Source organism: Ascidiella aspersa, chromosome 3, assembly GCF_963924565.1.
Source record: "Ascidiella aspersa chromosome 3, kaAscAspe10.2, whole genome shotgun sequence".
NCBI lineage: Eukaryota > Metazoa > Chordata > Ascidiacea > Phlebobranchia > Ascidiidae > Ascidiella > Ascidiella aspersa.
In genome coordinates, this window is record NC_139449.1 from 12,783,782 (window position 1) to 12,801,092 (window position 17,311).

Genomic DNA, 17,311 nt, shown 5'->3' on the forward strand with positions numbered 1-17,311 from the left:
CGATTTTTTCGTTTAGGTTTTTCCTAGGGCGACATCTGTTTGGCTGGGCGCAATTTGATATTATTCGAACTGTATTTGTGTATTAGGTGGCCTACTGACAGCAACAGGCCATGCAATTACAATTCTATTATTACTAGGGCCATTTTTATTTGAACCTAAAAAAAAATGTTTAACTTTATTTTTATCAAATTTTAACTTTATTTTAACCTAACGAAATTGCTTATTTGTAGAGGCTACAGTTCTTTCCCTTGAATTGATGCCAGTTACCCAAACATAATATTTTGTCGATTTCAGACCCAAACGTCTTTTGTCGAAAAGTCAAAGTGTTTTATGGATTTAAAAAATGATTCCAAAACTATCAGTTTGTACAAAACCTTCAGTGCACATCTGCAAACCTCACATTGCGGCAAAAAATGCCATAAAAGTGCACCGGGACCCCACCTTACGAAGTTACGACCCTGCTCACAATCGATTTTTAATGAATTTCTAATGAGTTTTTCAAAAAAAAAAATTCTTTCAAGTGGTAAAACTTAGCGTTAAATCGCAAAAACGGTGAAACGTATAGCCTATGTGTAGCATCACAAGCAATAATTGATGTATAATCACATGTAAATGATGTAATGGAATATTTATTGTACATTGCGTAATTTCAGATGTGCTGCTGTTTTCGTTTCGGCGCTGTATGCCACTTTGAATGCGCCGTTTAGTGACAATTCACATCCGGTGAGCTAAAACGCCGACCTAGATCCTTTGCTTTGAGCTGTTTCCGTCATCCAAGACTCACTGTAAACATTTTCAATGCGTTTGCGTTTCTATATAGGCGAGAGCTTATCAATAAACAGAACAGTTTCAGCTCAAAAGCCCAGCAAACCTAAGTGGATATTTTATCTGAATCAGACAGCAACAGTATGGACAATTTTCTACAATCTATTCCTACTTTAAAGAAGTTGGGTTAATTCACCAAGACAACGACATTAATGAGACCTCATAATTCAACCTATTTCTACATATGTAAGTTACAAATTGATTAACTAAATAGAATCGCTACCGAAATCACCCGTCCCGAACATCGGCAAGAACTGCTACTGTTACGAATGGACGTCGCGAACATTCTTAATACAAATATTTCGTTTCGATTTATTCAAACCAGCCATTCCGTCTGATGTTTACAACCTATTTCTATTGGAATAGGCCACGAATGTAGGCTACTCTTGCAAGGTTCTGTTACTTTTCTAAGAAAAATATGGTCCTTTGAGGACATTAAAACACCACTATTGTGTTTATTGTTTAACAATAGTTAGGCCAATGGTTCCCAACCTTTTATGACTTGTGGCACCCCTAAGAAATAATAAATTGATTGCGGCATCCCTAAAAGATTTTTCCCTAGGTAATTCACAAATATATTGCGTGTGATATTTTTTTATAATATAATCACTTTGGTTGCCTGCAATAAGTTAATATGCCATCAGTTTGATTTGTACCTAGGGAAAGTACCTTGATAGAAACCTAATGAACTATACTGTAAACGGAAAATACTTCGACCAAATGTTGAGTCCAAGGCAGGATCAAGTAGACGTAATGCGTAATGTAGCCACTTGCAACAATAAAAAGTATTTGACGTATTTTACTTGACCCACCCTCACCCAAACGCTAACCCGCGCCCTAACCCAAACAATGTGCGTAGTGGTATGCGGTATTTGTAAACCTTTTTGTAAACCTTTTTTGGTTGATTTCTATACGTGCAGAAGTGAAGGAGCGCCCCTTTTGTATGATTGCATTAATCAAGGGTAACACTAATTTACGAAATGATGAATGGTCGGAACGCTCACTAACTTACGGAATGGTCGGAATTGTCGGAATGGAATGAATAGGGCCGAAACTAATTTGATGAATGGTCGGAACGGAATGAACTGTCGGAATGAAATGAACGAAGCTGTAGGAACAGAATGAACTGTCGGAATGAAATGAAATGAACGAAGCTGTAGGAACAGAATGAACTGTCGGAACGGAATGAACTGTCGGAACGGAATGAACTGTCGGAACGGAATGAACTGTCGGAATGAAATGAACGAAGCTGTAGGAACAGAATGAACTGTCGGAATGAAATGAACGAAGCTGTAGGAACGGAATGAACTGTCGGAATGAAATAAACGAAGCTGTAGGAACAGAATGAACTGTCGGAATGAAATGAATGAAGCTGTAGGAACAGAATGAACTGTCGGAATGAAATAAACGAACCTGTAGGAACAGAATGAACTGTCGGAATAGAATGAACTCTCAGAATGAGATGAACGAAGCAGTTAGGGTTAGGGTTAGGAATGAACTGTCGGAATGAAATGAACGAAGCTTTTAGTGTTAGGGTTAGGAATGAACTGTAAGCCTAACAGCTTCGTCTTACATTCTGACAGTTCATTCTGTTCCTACAGCTTCGTTCATTTCATTCCGACTGTTCATTCTGCTCCTACAGCGTCATTCATTCCATTCCGACATTTCATTCTATTCCGACAGTTCATTCTGTTCCTACAGCTTCGTTCATTTTATTCCGACAGTTCATTCTGCTCCTTCAGCGTCATTCATTCCATTCCGATAGTTCAGTCTATTCCGACAGTTCATTCCGTTCCGACCATTCATCAAATTAGTTTCGGCCCTATTCATACCATTCCGACAATTCCGACCATTCCGGAAATTAGTGAGCGTTCCGACCATTCATCATTCCGTAAATTAGTGTTACCCATTAATGAACTATGAGATTGAAATTGAATGATCACCTTATTGAATAATTAGACTGTTAATAGAAAAATGTTCTTTCATTATAATTTTATTTAAAGGCTGAAAATGTTTGAGCTATTGTAAGTTTATTCTCTCAAATATGCCTTATGTAATGATTGTCATTTATAATTCTTTTATATGGCCTTTTTTTCATTTTTTCTAAAATTTCATTTTTTCGTCAATCGTGTAAGCAACGATGAGATTTACCAATGGTATTTTAACAATTTACTAAGAAATTTTAAGGCCTTTTTCGAACTAATCTTTTTTATTTAATTTATAATGTAAAAGGATTTGGGAAATACTGTAGGCCTACAGGTTTATCTGTTTCTGATTAAATCAGCATGTCTAAACCACTTTTCAGTGCAAACAATCAGGAAAGGAACAATATTGTTCCAGAGAAATGCAGCACTTTGGAAAAGTTATTTATTATAGTTTCAAACAAGTGTAAGTGTTTGTCAAATAAATGCTATAATATGTTTATCACACATTGTTAAAAAAAATGTTGTGTTCAAAGGGGTCTCTCAACCTAATGAAGTAACTCTCAAAGCTGTTTTGGAATTATCAAAGACATTGCATCTAAATGTAGTGGACATTTCCCACTGTTGTGAAACACACCAAACTGATGTATTTTGTCAAACGTCATATCTTGTTTATAAAACTCTTCAAATATTTCAAAACATTATATCTTATTGTTTTTCTGACCAAAGTATGGAACAGAAGTCTAAGTGTCTCTTTAGTTCTACTAACAAGCAAAAATTATCATATATTGTATTCATTATTGTCAAAACCGGAATTGTAAGACATCTAAGTTTTCAAGTCACAACATTATCAATAAAAGAAGAAGGAGTGGCAAGTCAGCCCTGTTCTTCCATATCATTATTTCAAACTATAAGGTATATTAATGACGAAGTGCATACTTTTATACATATACTTCAATTTCTAAAAACAACTTTTAAAGTTGTAACATTTATTTTAGAATAGAGATAGACCGATATATCGGTATCAGTAAATGTAGGCCGATACTTTGGCCGATATTTTAATAAGAAAATATGATATATTTTTTCCTGTAAAACAAACAACTTACCCATTTTTTAAACAAAAAAATTTGGGTTTTAGCATTACGACAAGTTAATATGCAAATAATAGTTTAACAATTAATAAACGTAAATAAACTAAAACGGTATTTGGATTTTATTTTCAATTAGGTCAAGTTTTGAACATTTTTCAGGTATATAAAAAATCGGTATCGGGTATAGGTTGACACAGTTGTAAAAAATAGAATATCGGTATCGGTCCAAAAAAGTGATATCGGTCGATTTCTATTTTAAAATAGTAAATTCTTATCAATAGGATCCAATATTCTACTGGCCTCAAACAAAAATATGCCACATGTTTTCTCACAAATAACTATTTGCCTTTACACTTGTCTTTATTTGAGAATAACTCCCTACAAAGAGTTATTTTAAATGTTTAATATTTTGGCAGAAACCTTTTAACAACATGCAACAAATTCAGTGATGGTTGGAATATTTTGTTAAAACCTTATCTTCTTGATATTCTTGCCGGCCTTTTGCAGTTGACTTACCATCCAACATACAATACAGTGGTATATATTAAACTTTATAAGTAGTTTTGGAATTTTTGTAAAATATTTATGGCTTATTCTAACTTAATGCCCAAAAATTTTGCACTACATATTTTCTGCTTTTACCAAGTATCTCAAATATGTATGAAGTTTCAAAAAATGGTTTTCCATATCAGTGACAACCCACTTTGTGTGATCGAACTAGCAGAATAACATGAAAAAATAGCTTTGCAAACAAGCCTTAAGCAATGAGCAGTCTTCTGAAACCATTTGCCATTTTAGAAAAAAATAGACTTTTGACCTTTCCATATTAGGTGCCTGGTAAAGTTAATTTAAATATCATAAAAAACATCATAAAAAATATATCATAAAAAACACCTCACATTAGTTGTAATTTTTTAAACTAATCGAAAGTAAGGTTACTGATTTCAAACTTTATTTTAAGAGGAAACAATATTAGAACAGTTTGCACAAATTAATTTTAGTGTGACCCTGACATTATTATAATGACCATGAAAAAGGGTAATTTTACTTTAACTATTAAATCTAACTGAAAAATAAAGAAAGTTAAGTTTGTATAAACTTGCTAATGAAAAAATAAATTGCTGGTCAAAATTTGCCAACCCTTGCCAAATGTTTTCTCTGAAATTTATATATGCCGAACAAAGAGCATATTTTTATGTCATTGTAAAATTGCTGAAGTTTCTAGGATATTAAATTTTCTTTTATTCCAGTTGGACAAAGTTTCTGCATCTTCTTGCGCAAAGCTATTGACAGATGTTTTGACCAACTGGGCTCAACTTTCTGATGTTGTAAAATGCCTCTTTACTTTGCAAGGTTTTGCATCATGTCCATCTCCACTCTGGCTAAGAAAAGCTTGTGGGAATTTTCTTTCAAAATGTCTGCTTAGAGAAAGTGGAGTTGAATCAGTTATATCAACCTTAATATCTGTTATAGGTCATTTGGATTACTATTGTACATTTAATGTTTTGTTACAATACCGATGAATGTATTAAGCTTTAAAGTGGATGGTAAAAGCAATAACAGATCAACTTTCAGACCAAAATTGTACAATTGCTTTTTGTGTGCAGATAATATAATAATTAGTTTTAAATAATTACTGATCCCTGATATTATTTTAGTAATAAATATTTTTTTAGTCATGTTAAATAAATTTTATGTGTTTATTTTAAGTATACCTAATATATTTCTTTTAAACTTTCATTACCAGGTGGAGAGATAACAGATGACAAGAAAGCTCAAATTATCGCTCATATTATTTCAACCCCTTCCCAAGCAGGGAAAGTAGTGGATGAATACATTTCTTCTGTTAGTTCACAAATATTGACATGTCAAATGGTTACTTTAAAAAGGTGTGTGATTCAACTTTTTTGTGGCATAGGCAACTATGATTGTAACTTGTTATTAATTATTGTTTTGCATTGCAGAAGGAATGAAAACTACCAGTTATTTAACCATGTACTTGCTGAAATACTTTTTGATCTTTATAGAAAATATCCAAAACAAACAACACTGTTTTATTTTTCTCAATTACTTTCACCATTTTACAAACTTTGTGATGTAAGTCAGACATTGCAACAATATCAAAAATGTAAGTCGTTTGACATTAAGAATGAACTCAAATTATACTAAGTCCTAGTTTGACTTGCTGTTTTATGTGTGTGTACTATACAACATACTGTATGAATGCTACATCACACTCAGGCAATCACAGCATTTCAATGACAATATATTATATTGTGGGTTGGTTGTAATAGGTGCTGTTTTATTATAGTTGTTTAAAAATGTCTGGTCGCAAGTAAGAATGAAAAACTTTTACTAAAGCATTTAATCAGTTTAATGTTAATAGAAATGCCTTTTGATCTTCTCTTACAACTTCTCAGTGTCACTTTCTCGTGAACGCATATCTTGATACTTAATAAAACAATTAGATAACTTAATCAGGGTTGGTCCTAAATTAAAACTTACACCACCAGTTTACTGTATGAGACCATTTAAAATATATTGAATCATTGCACTTTTTTCCATTTGTAATGTCTAACGAAATAATTGTCCTGTGGCGATTAAAAGCAAACATTATTTGGATTAATCAAGTAGGAGTTTAGTAGTCTGGCCAGTGGGTCCAGTGGGCCTAACCCTGCTTAATACATGCATGATGTAAAATGTTTGGTATTATTATTATAATTTTCTTTTTTAGCCCCATATACAATTTTACAATCACTGGATTGCTTACAAAACTTGTTACTGTTTAAAATTGCTGGAAAGAAATCTGTGATCTGCAACAAGTTATCACCCTTCGTAATTGTATTTTTTGAAATTTATATACAAGCAAGGTGAACTATCTCTAGTCATATTTTAATATCTAATTCAACCATGCATTTATCAATGGCTGTTTATATTCTTTGATTAGAACATCTGTGAGTCACATAGAAGGCTTATTACAAAACCTTATTGCAAGTATCTTGAAAGCTCAAAGCATCCATAAATCTGTAGAAATTGTTTTACGACTTGGTAACATTGAAAGCGAAAAGCATAAAAATCTTTTGTTATACAAGATGGATAAAAAGAATGGTTTTCTGTTTACTGAAGATGGTGTTGCAGTCTCGGAAAACATTTTTGCTGACCAGTGAGTAAAATGAATTGCATTACCCATAGGTGATACTTCTCTTGCCTTACCTTAATGTAGTTATTTGGACTGACTTTATTGTAAGCTCTCCAGAACGTACTTAGATTATTGGGTAAACAACCTTAACAAATGATGTGGGAGAATACAGTTAGTGTTTGACTGTTAATCAATTGGTATTTATTTGTTTGTTTGTTTGTAATTATAAATCCTTTGAAAAATGCATTTATATGTCAGGCATTCACCTGATAAGGTTATTGAGTCCCAGGACAGAAAAGTGGAAGGAATAATTTCTATACTCAATCTTTGTAATGATGTTCAACTTCCTTCTCATGTTTTTCTTGCACTAATACAGGTACTTGTAGGTTTGTGAGGTTTACTCTAAATTTTAAGGTTATCAAATCTTTTCTGTCGGAATTTTTACTATTATACAGTACTTTCCTGATTATACAGTTAAGCTGTTTACAGCAAATTAACATAACCCAGTACTTAAACAACACTTTAAAAAAATGATCAAAATGTTGCTGTTTGCATGAAGGTTATTTGCCTGACAACCCTTAACACAATCTATAAATTCTGAAAAAAAATGCAAAACTTGGAAAATCAAATTTTAGTTTATTTGCACTGTTAACATCTGATTTTCAACATCTTTAAAATGCTGGATCTTACTTAAACCTTACTCAACTACTGTGCAGTAAATTTTATGAATTAGGACAAAACATAGGCCGGCATATATGATTTTTTGTCAAGCGTTGTTCTTTAAAAAACCTTTCTTAACTTTTTCAGTTTTTCTGTCGCTATATTCAGGTTAGAAGACCCAATTTGGCTTAAATTTACTTCTTAGCAGGAGTGAAAGTAGAGTAATTTTCTTACCTAAATGCATAACAAATTTTAAAGATGTAACACAAAGTTACCTTATTAAACTCATAATGTGACGCCATAAAAAGGAAACCTCAAGAAACCTCCTATTTTTGGTTAAACCCTGTGCAAATAACAACTGAAATTTGAGCTAAATTAAAATATGTGATAGTGAAGCATTTGTGATGCAGGAAGGGAAGGTTTTGGCTAACAGCAGTTGTCGAAGAAAGGTCCTGTTATGATTCAATACTCATGTTGTCAATCAAAAATATTCACATGTAAAAATATAAACATCAGAAAACTCCAACCTTTAACCGGTCACAATACTAGTCAATTTTTGCCCCGGGGAGCAAGTCGTTTGATAATTCTAACCATAGGTTGTGGTATACACAATAAATCACTAAAGGAAGAATTTAACGTAATACTTTCACTAAGCGCGAAATCGTCAAATATACCTTAAAATCTTGCTTCAGTACAAAACATCGCTAGTCACAAAATGGTCTGGACATGGATAGTTGGGTAACAGGTCTAAATGATTGGAGTAATGACCCTACTTTTTTATAATTCCCTTAAAATAAACATAAATGGCTTTAGTGGCAATCAGCACTCAACTTCTCTTCCGTAATTTCAACGTATTCCACCCCAAATCGATTGCAATTGCAAAACTTCCTTTGGAGCCATAACTTGCTTCAAATTGGCCCCTTTTTACAGGTTAAATAGTTTTACCCAAAACTCACCAATTTCTTATTATTAGGGCGATTATGTTTTGACTTGGAAAAAAAGTCTAAATTTACATGTTGATTCAAAATTTGTAAAAATCGTTCACAGAATGAACAAAAATCCTTCATTTTTGAATTATATCGAACAACATTTTAGCTGTGTTTTATTTTCATTAGAGGAATATACAATATACACAGGAATTAACCCGGCCTAGTTTATCTCATAAGGTTCAGCTTCAACTTTGTTTTAGTTTCGATAGTTATGTATTTCTGATTTAGACAAATGCATTAAACAGTATTTGTTGTTCCTTTTTTCGGTGCTGATTTGCAATTATCCCATTTTTTGTTTCAATAGTATTCTTTGTTAGTTTTTGCAATTCATTTTACCTTTTTTTCCAAATTGACTGTTGCTCAATTTTCTTAACTAATGTCTGTTTTTGGGCATTTTTTGGGTTGTTTGTCATTTTGATATTTCCGAAAAAAATAACGTCTGATGACGCCAAGTTGAAATCAACATGTTTCTAGTAGGTCATTATTTTTAGGGCAAAAATTCCATTTATAAGGTCAAAATATAATCACCCTACTTAAAATATAAGATCACCTAACTTGATAATAACATACAATACAGGTTAAAGAGACAAAAATAAACAAAATACTGCATATTTTTTTCTGCATAAGTTTGACTTACAACACATTGGAATTTGCTGTGTGTTGTATTACGCAAATATTTCTAGATTTATATACATACCATCCAACACTTTGAATTTTTTTAAATATAAATAGTCACCAGGAGCCTGCAGGATCACATTTCTTCTGTTAAACTTAGAACAATATTTGTTCTACACTTTATTATAATGGCTGTTTTTTTTAATATGTTAGGTTAAATACATTTTACAAATAACTTATTTTTGCAGCTGTTGGCCATTGATGATTTTGAACAACCACATGAAGAGCTGACAGAGAAACTTCTAACAATAGAAGATCGAGCGATTGAGCACCTTAAGTCAGGGGAAGGCAAGCTTGTTGCTTGTGCTCTTTTAACTTCTCTTTTGGAAAACAATGACCCAACTTCACTGCTTTCTGACATTGACCAGATCTGCAATTTTGTGAAGGTTGTTTTTTCTATTCTTCAAATTTGTTCTGTCATGTGTTTGTTAATAAAGCGTATCATCAAAAAATTTTATCAGGAGCCTCCAACGAAAAATTTATAAGCAACCTTTATCACCAGTTTTCTATTATCTCTGTTTTATGGTTAAGGAGGGTTGGCAGGCGAGCATTCGATCCATGCCTGCCTCATTAGCCTGTTCATCCTTGAACTTTCGTTTGTTTTTTTATTTAAAGTTGAAAGAGGGGCAACAGGTGCTTTGAATTAATGCATAACAATTAAATTTTTTTAAACAAATATATTACAGAAACCTTGTTATGTCACATGCCTTTCTGCAAAGTCGTATTTTGTTTTGAAACCGTGTTAAAGAATGTAAATATATATAAATTATATATATATATTTGTGTTAATCATAGAAATCCGTATGTTTATAATGGTAGATCAATATGTTATCTATAAAACAATTTCAAGTTTATTGTTGTTGGAAAAAGAATAACCACCTACAAAATCACTTTAGGAAAACATTGACATCATAATTTCCAAAAACTTTTTATTCTTAAGAATCTTTTTTTGCTCTAAAAATTCAGGAATTTTAGTTAAGAGTGAGTATGACACCATAAGTATTTACAGCAGTACAGGGATGTGTAATCTTTTATAGCCTATTAGTATACAACTTTATTGCTATCTCTATAACTTGATTTTTCTGTTTTTCAGACAATGCTCTCAGGTGTTATAGAACAAAATAAAAATGATACACAAACGGAAAATCTACGATTGTGTTTTGCTGTTGTCAGTGTTTGCCTTTTACGTGAGCCTGACGAAAAACAGAAGTCAATATTGGATCTACTACCCTTGTTTCAGGTACACAGCATTTGTGTAATGCAAAGGTTTCTAAAATTAATTCATTAAAACTATTTTATAAAATGTCTGAATATTTCAAGAGGATTCTTAAAATAAACATTAATATAAATTCATCAAATCAGTATTAAATTGAAATTTACTCTCTTGTGTGTAAAAAAAAATACAAATAGTGTCACTTCGTCTTCCACCAAATTATGCGCAAAAATATACGAGTAAAAAGTTTATAGCTTAGCTGTATCGATTGCCACAAAAATATTATTAATTGGATATTTTCTTAGACATTATCAGTGGATGACAAAATGCCAGTATCAGATCGAGAAACGGCACACGACCTTTCTGTCGCTATTGCAACATACGGAGTAGGAAGCAATCTTGACATAACCGCATTTTCCCGATCTCTTCAAGTAGGTTACAACTGTTCTTTTTGGAGTAAAAAATCACCTTCGCCAGCTTGTTCTCTAAATAGCTGCTTTAAACAAATTTTGCATAGCGCGACTTGAAACAATTCACTGAAGAGAGCACAGAAACACAAACTGAAAGTCAGCGATCTACAGCTAACGTGCCAAAGGAAAATATAAATTTTAATAAAACACCTGTTAACAATACATGTGAAGCCCCGTCATCAAGCGGCAATTATACTGCAACTTGGTCAAAGGATGCCACCACTTCACTGGACAAGAGTTCTTTCACTAATATAAAAACAGTGAACGTTAATATGGAGGAGATGTTTGATCCCAGCCCACCAATCAGGTAAGCAAGTTTGAATCGCAAAAGCAAAGTTACGCAAATACATGTATGTTTAAATGTATTCCGATTTTTATACTAAAATTGCTTTGATTGAGATTTCGAAGAACTGCTTGTTGGGGCGTTTTTATGGCATTTTGCTCAACAAAATACCAGCGTCGCCAAGGCTTGAAATTTAGCATCATTAATATATGAATCAACCGTTTCGGTCCCCCAAAACACCTTAAAAGAAACACTGCTTACAGGTAGCATTAGGTTTATCACGATGCTGTTAGTTTTATTCAATATACAGAGGGACGCATAATGCTTGTACAATGTACATACCTATAAAGTAAATCAAGCTATGGCCAAACCCTACGGTAAATAATTATTTCATATAATGTTATTTTACCGCCCTTTTGCTAAATTTATTCAAAAGGTTTTACGCTGTTTCGTGCGGCGCGTGGTGCGGCGCGAAGCCCCGCGGTTAGAAATAATTATGTTTCTTGAATGCCATATTCGCGCAGTTTTTCTGTCTCTGACCAAACAGTGCGTTTTTTCAAGCTTCACACTGTTTAACAAAAAAAAATTAATTCCTATGGGATAAGCGGGCAAAATTGCAATTGCCCGCTATACTTCTTTATCTAGTTTCCCTTTCAAAAGACAAAGCACTTAAGCACAGATGAACTCTGGCATAGAAAACTGTGCTACGAAATCCTGTGCTATTGATGCTTTCCATGTTTTTTGAAAAACAACTTAAGTAGTGACATTCATTTATAACACCCTGTAATAATGACACTCTTGTTTTTCCATAGGGTTTGTGGCTTTAATTTATTAAATAATGGTCAAACCATTTACTTGGTGTGCTATTTTTAATTGTCAGAGCTGCTGCAGTGCGCCAGCTAGCGGAACTTGTAAAACAAGGCTTATGTAAGGAAAGTCCAAAAAAGATGTATGAGATGGTTATGGAGAGATTGCAAGTAGAAGAAGATTCATTTGTTTATCTTTCTTTGATAAAAGCACTGACAGAAATCGTTGCGAGAGAAAAATTTGCCTTGGATAACGTCGAGTAAGATTTTTTTAATGACATCGTTCATTTTTATGGCTAACAATCTTGTAAAACAAACGTTCTGTACAGTTTCAAATTTTTTAATTTACATATGCTATATTACAAGATTTATGTAATGCTAGTATAATTTATCATTGGATTTAAATAATGGTGGTTCTTTAAACTCGCAGTTCGCTATTCGACCGACTTCTCGTAACATTTCGCTCGTCTTTGATGGAGGACACTGAAAGTGGGAGGATTAACGCTATGAAATGTGGCGAAGTTCTGGTTCGATTTATTCAGCAATTAGGTAACAAAAATAGCACAAATAAAACAAAAAGCAGCAAAAAAAAATAAAGTTACATTTTAACCACGATTGAATTGTTGGTTCCCAATAATTTTAAATAGTTGGCTTAAAGTATCACAGTTTTTTTGGATGTACCATTTTAAGCGTTATTACTATTGTTAAGTAATGGAGTTACTGGGTATTGTAAGTTTGTAGGTCTTTCCCGGTAAACGTATGCCAAAGTATGTATATTGTGTATGTTGTCCATTATGGGGTATTTCAATTTGGAATGACACCGTTTTGTTTTCCAATTTTTGTTTTGCCATTTGTTGGATTTTTATTGTGGAACATATTTTCTTGAAACGATTTTCAACATAAAGGTGACCTCGCACCTCTTTACGCTCGTAAACTTCTACCAGTATTGTTGATTGGGGCGGGTAGTAAAAGTGCCCCCGTTCGAGCAACTTCGCTCTCAAACCTTGCTGACCTTTGCCCCCTCCTACGTCACGCCTTGCACAGTATTGAAAATGAGGTACTTACCTTTTTGCTTTTTAATCTAAAGAATCGTAAACGACCAGTTTCCGGCGCAACAGAAAAAACGACCTAATCTGAATAATTTTTCTGTGTCGTGTTTGTTTCTACTTTTTACGTTACTACTTAGTAAAAGTATCGTTAAATCCGAAAGCTAATACCTACCTAATATTTGCGTTATTATGTTCACCTCCTTTTAAGATATGTAATATTTCGAGTAATTAGTATGTTGACATTTTAACCGGTTGTGACTGTTCTATTATTATATTGTATCGTAGCTTATACTGAAAATACCTATTCAACAGCTCACTGAATGCGTGATAGCGATTTCCAAAACGGATGATGACGTTACTGCGAGACGAGCAGCTGTTTACGTCATAAGATCTTTGGTCGACACACTTGGAATAGACATTGTTCAGGTATCTTATTAAAACTATTTTTTTGCTTGCAACACAGTTCTGAATAAGACCAAAAATGGAACTAATAACTAATAGATATGATCGAGATCGGACTAAGACCTAAGCTAACCCGCTAGATCCGGGGTCGGGAACCTTTTAGCTAAGGGAGCCATAACAGAAAAATATTCTTCGTTGTATTTCCATAAGAGCCATATAATACTTTTTTAACATCTAGTTATAGGTTGGAAAAAACAGCAATTTTATCTGCAAGCAAGATTCTTTCGTCAAAAGAGCCATATGGCGTCACAAAAAGAGCCATATATGACTCTCGAGTCATAGGTTCCCGACCCCTGCGCTAGATTAAAGTCTAATCAGCCTTTTACATAACCCAAACTATAATTCTAACCCTAACAATTTTATACCCCAGCCCCTAACCCTTTGTCTTTGGTCATCATAATATTGTATATTGTAGATTATTCCACTTTAGATATTGTTGCTATAAATTTCTTATTGCGTGTTCTTGTTTGCCTGACGTAAATTATATCTTTATGTCTCAAAAACAACCAAATCATTAACATATACATTTTATACAGATATTTCCTTCGACTATAAAAAGCATATACAGTTGTTTGAAGCACATTTACACAACTGAAAATGACGGAGCAAGCACGTTGCACGCCCAGCTGGCGTTAGAACAACTAAAGCTGGTGATGAACGATGCCATCTTTATGTCACCGTTGCGGAAGAATAAATCACCTACGAAAAAGATAGTCATTTTGCCAACGTAATGCAACAGAATGGAAAATTCGAATTTGAATTGCATCTGATGGCACGCGACAAAATATAGTTGGATCACGCTGACTTACGCTTTAAAGCGTGATTGTTTATATTTTATCAAGACACATTATGTTCGTTTGGTGGACACATTATTTTACAAGTTCCTACTTTGTTGTATCACAGTGTCTCCTTGGTTGTCATTTTAGAACAGGCTTCGAGAAGGGAAATCGAATACCGAACAATAGAACAGTAGGCGGCAAAAGAAACAAATGTATTTTCTTACACTGTGTGCGATTGAAGTACCTTTTCTTCCATGTCGATAAGTGCAACTTATTTTATCTTAATATAGTTTTAAAAAGCTATTTAGATTGTTCCTTTTCCAGGATTTTGATTTCTGTTAAAATAAGTTTACAACTAACACCATGAATTCGATTGACACGTGTATTAAGTTAGGAAAGTTTGCACTTTAACTAAATCTGTTCAAGTCTTGTCGTAAATAATTCAGAGCGATCCACTGAATCTAGTCTAGGCCTAAAACACACAATAAGGCATTTAGTATAAAAAGGGAAGCAACACGAGTATCATTCTACGATCGTATAACTAAAGAAAAAAAAAAAAAAAAAAAAGTTAACAAGAAAAGCATGGAAACCTACTGTTTTACTAAATAATAAGTTTAAACACTTTAATTGTTGAAGCCGATTATTTAGCGTTTACTTTGTCCAAATATGATGCTACGCCGCATCGTTTTCAATAATAGCGTCATTTTCAAAAGTAAGGTTATCTTTCTGTTTTCGACGCGGTTTAACGTGAATAACACTTGGTTCCGTGTTCTTATTGACGTCTTCTCGCCTGCTGTCACTTGGCTTCGAAGGCAAAACCATAATAGGGGCTTTATCGTCGCTGCCGTAGTTCGCGGGATTTTCGAATATCGTACTGTCTTCAACAGAAACATTGTCGTCCCACATTCGCTTGCCTGCTGCTGGTGAACCTGGCGCTGTCGTCAGTAATACGATATCAAAGAGTCCGCCTGGGGCTGGCTCACGAATGTGCCTTGCAACTGGGATTTTCCAGGCTGGTGGCTCTAAAGTAGCATGTGCTGGTTCACGTTTTTGCCTTCGTCTCTCCGATTTAGCTAGGCAAATTTTGGCAATATACGCAACACATTTCGCGATCAAAGCGAATCCCAGGCCTAAAGAGAACAAAAGTAACATCTGTGACACCGTTCCATCTTCAACAGTCATAAACAACGTCGTGTCTGAATCACCTGATGTGTCCAGCGTTGTCGTGCTAAGTTCTGCGTTGGTATTATCCATTATTTCAAATCAGGAACAAAATCGTGAAAACTGAATCATTTTACTTTTAACTGCAACGGCAGTATTGTTACTCTGATATACAAAACAACAATTTACTGTTATGTTTAGCTAAAAAAAGTAACAGTGTATTTCCTTTTATTAAACCACGCAATCTGATTCAAAAAGGTATACTGCTCAACATTTGACTTGAAATTCTTGCCATATTTTACTGCCTCTCGAATCCGAATTAAAATTCCCTGAGGCTACCACTGCCATGAATTTTCTCCTGTCAATACAAACTATAGAGGTAATCTTTTGCATCTCTTCTAGAACAAGGTTACAGTGTATAACAAAATTATATATATGGTTAACTGTATAGGCTATACATGCGTTGTTTGAATATTGTATAACTCACCAGGATTAGGCGAAAATAGATATTGTTTTATATAAAAGAAAACGTTCTTAATGTGATGTATTTTACACGCTATAGGCTACTTAAACTTAATTAAGAAATAATTGCTTTAATAAATAAATTTCATTTCTCTGCTGCGGCTATCTTTGAAGCTACGAAGCGACTACGGTAAATAACAAACAACTTTTAAGTAGAAAGGCATACCAAAGGCTATGGGCTGTGTCCTCTACTAAACTTTCAGGACAATGAATGAATGGGTTGTACGCTTTGTAGCAGTCGCGCGTTGTTTTTGATTCAATGGAAGTATAGTGTTGGCGTGGTTGTTTTGTCTCGTGACTTCGTTTTTAAAAATTATGTTTTGACTTTTATTTATTTTGCAGGATTCTTTTTTGCATTTCTTTGTGGACCCTTACATTTCCACAGCAAAACTTTTTCCTGTGTATTAATGTGATTGCTTTAAATCAGTGTTTCCCAACCTTTTTTACACTAGTGCCCCCTTTGGCTCAATATTATTTCATATCGCCCCCCTCATCTTGTTTTACAGTAAAGTATTATATTAATCGTTGTGTAACATCATATTGACTTCATTTCCGTTTCGATAAGCTGTCAGTGATATTTTAGGTTGTCTAACATACGTTCACTATGGGAATTTATAGATACATTATTTCACCAGGTTATGTCATTACCAGGAAAATTTGAACTTTCTGCACCAAGAATTTAAATCAGGGGTCGGCAACCTTTTCTGGTCGCCAACCAAACTCAGAGAGGTCTCCGTTGGCCGCATTTTTCATCCATATTACTAATGAAAAGTGTAATAAAGCTACCTTGAGGAAACGCGTTAACCTTAATAGATAGTGTAGTGTTTGTTAATGTTTTTAAGTCCGGGCGCACCTGGCGAGCGAAGCGAGCGCGATTTTTTTGGGGTATACCGGCATTTCTTTTAAATTTATTGCTAGATTTTATTACATTGCCGAACGAAAAATAAAAAAAATTAAAAAATATAGGCTATGTTCAATATTTTTGAATACGTTTATCGTTTGTCCGCGACGCACTTGGCAGCCTTCCACGGCACAACGCATTTTGCCGCATATAAAATGGTGAAATGCAACAACAACAACAAACAACTTTACATAAAAAAAAAACAATTGTTACGCCAAAATTTACCAATTGACAGAAAAATACGTTCGCAGTACGAAAGTTGCCATTTAAGCTTAAATGTTACGTACACTACAGTGCTGTTTGTTACAATTTTTGAGTGAACTTTTAAAAAAAAATTGAGAAAAGTACTTTTATGTAACGCCCT

At 33.8% G+C, this 17,311-nt stretch overlaps 2 protein-coding genes across 4 annotated transcripts; one reads left to right on the forward strand and one right to left on the reverse strand.

Moving 5' to 3' along the window:
* Positions 1 to 877: 877 nt before the first annotated feature.
* Positions 878 to 14,637, forward strand: LOC146160252 (transport and Golgi organization protein 6 homolog). 3 transcript variants are annotated; one of them, XM_083383884.1, is made up of 19 exons: positions 878 to 1,011; positions 3,131 to 3,213; positions 3,284 to 3,662; positions 4,255 to 4,375; positions 5,089 to 5,311; positions 5,586 to 5,727; positions 5,803 to 5,966; positions 6,573 to 6,708; positions 6,786 to 7,001; positions 7,236 to 7,353; positions 9,490 to 9,687; positions 10,395 to 10,541; positions 10,820 to 10,945; positions 11,032 to 11,291; positions 12,148 to 12,333; positions 12,504 to 12,622; positions 12,979 to 13,130; positions 13,435 to 13,548; positions 14,121 to 14,635. In XM_083383884.1, the coding sequence occupies exons 3-19, from the start codon at positions 3,478 to 3,480 to the stop codon at positions 14,313 to 14,315; spliced, it is 2,802 nt and encodes a 933-aa protein (XP_083240010.1). In that variant the 5' UTR covers positions 878 to 1,011; positions 3,131 to 3,213; positions 3,284 to 3,477; the 3' UTR covers positions 14,316 to 14,635. The 3 variants fall into 3 exon arrangements, with proteins under 3 accessions (XP_083240010.1, XP_083240009.1, XP_083240008.1); XM_083383883.1 differs by lacking the exon at positions 878 to 1,011 and having other exon boundaries at positions 3,065 to 3,213; positions 5,806 to 5,966; positions 14,121 to 14,637; XM_083383882.1 differs by lacking the exon at positions 878 to 1,011 and having other exon boundaries at positions 3,065 to 3,213.
* LOC146160253 (uncharacterized) lies at positions 14,116 to 15,773 on the reverse strand. Its single transcript, XM_083383885.1, has 2 exons — positions 15,569 to 15,773; positions 14,116 to 15,493 (listed from the first exon to the last, which is right to left on the reverse strand). The coding sequence occupies exons 1-2, from the start codon at positions 15,615 to 15,617 to the stop codon at positions 15,036 to 15,038; spliced, it is 507 nt and encodes a 168-aa protein (XP_083240011.1). The 5' UTR covers positions 15,618 to 15,773; the 3' UTR covers positions 14,116 to 15,035.
* Positions 15,774 to 17,311: the final 1,538 nt, after the last annotated feature.

What these genes read in the sequence shown, in the direction of transcription:
- LOC146160253 (XM_083383885.1), bottom strand. Translation starts at nt 15,617, where the DNA reads ATGGATAATACCAACGCAGAACTTAGCACGACAACGCTGGACACATCA. An exon ending in GACAACGCTGGACACATCAG is followed by an intron (nt 15,494 to 15,568) that starts GTGATTCAGACA and finishes TGTTCTCTTTAG; the next exon opens with GCCTGGGATTCGCTTTGATC.
- LOC146160252 (XM_083383882.1), top strand. Translation starts at nt 3,111, where the DNA reads ATGTCTAAACCACTTTTCAGTGCAAACAATCAGGAAAGGAACAATATT. An exon ending in TTTTTCTTGCACTAATACAG is followed by an intron (nt 7,354 to 9,489) that starts GTACTTGTAGGT and finishes TTATTTTTGCAG; the next exon opens with CTGTTGGCCATTGATGATTT. An exon ending in TTGGAATAGACATTGTTCAG is followed by an intron (nt 13,549 to 14,120) that starts GTATCTTATTAA and finishes CATTTTATACAG; the next exon opens with ATATTTCCTTCGACTATAAA.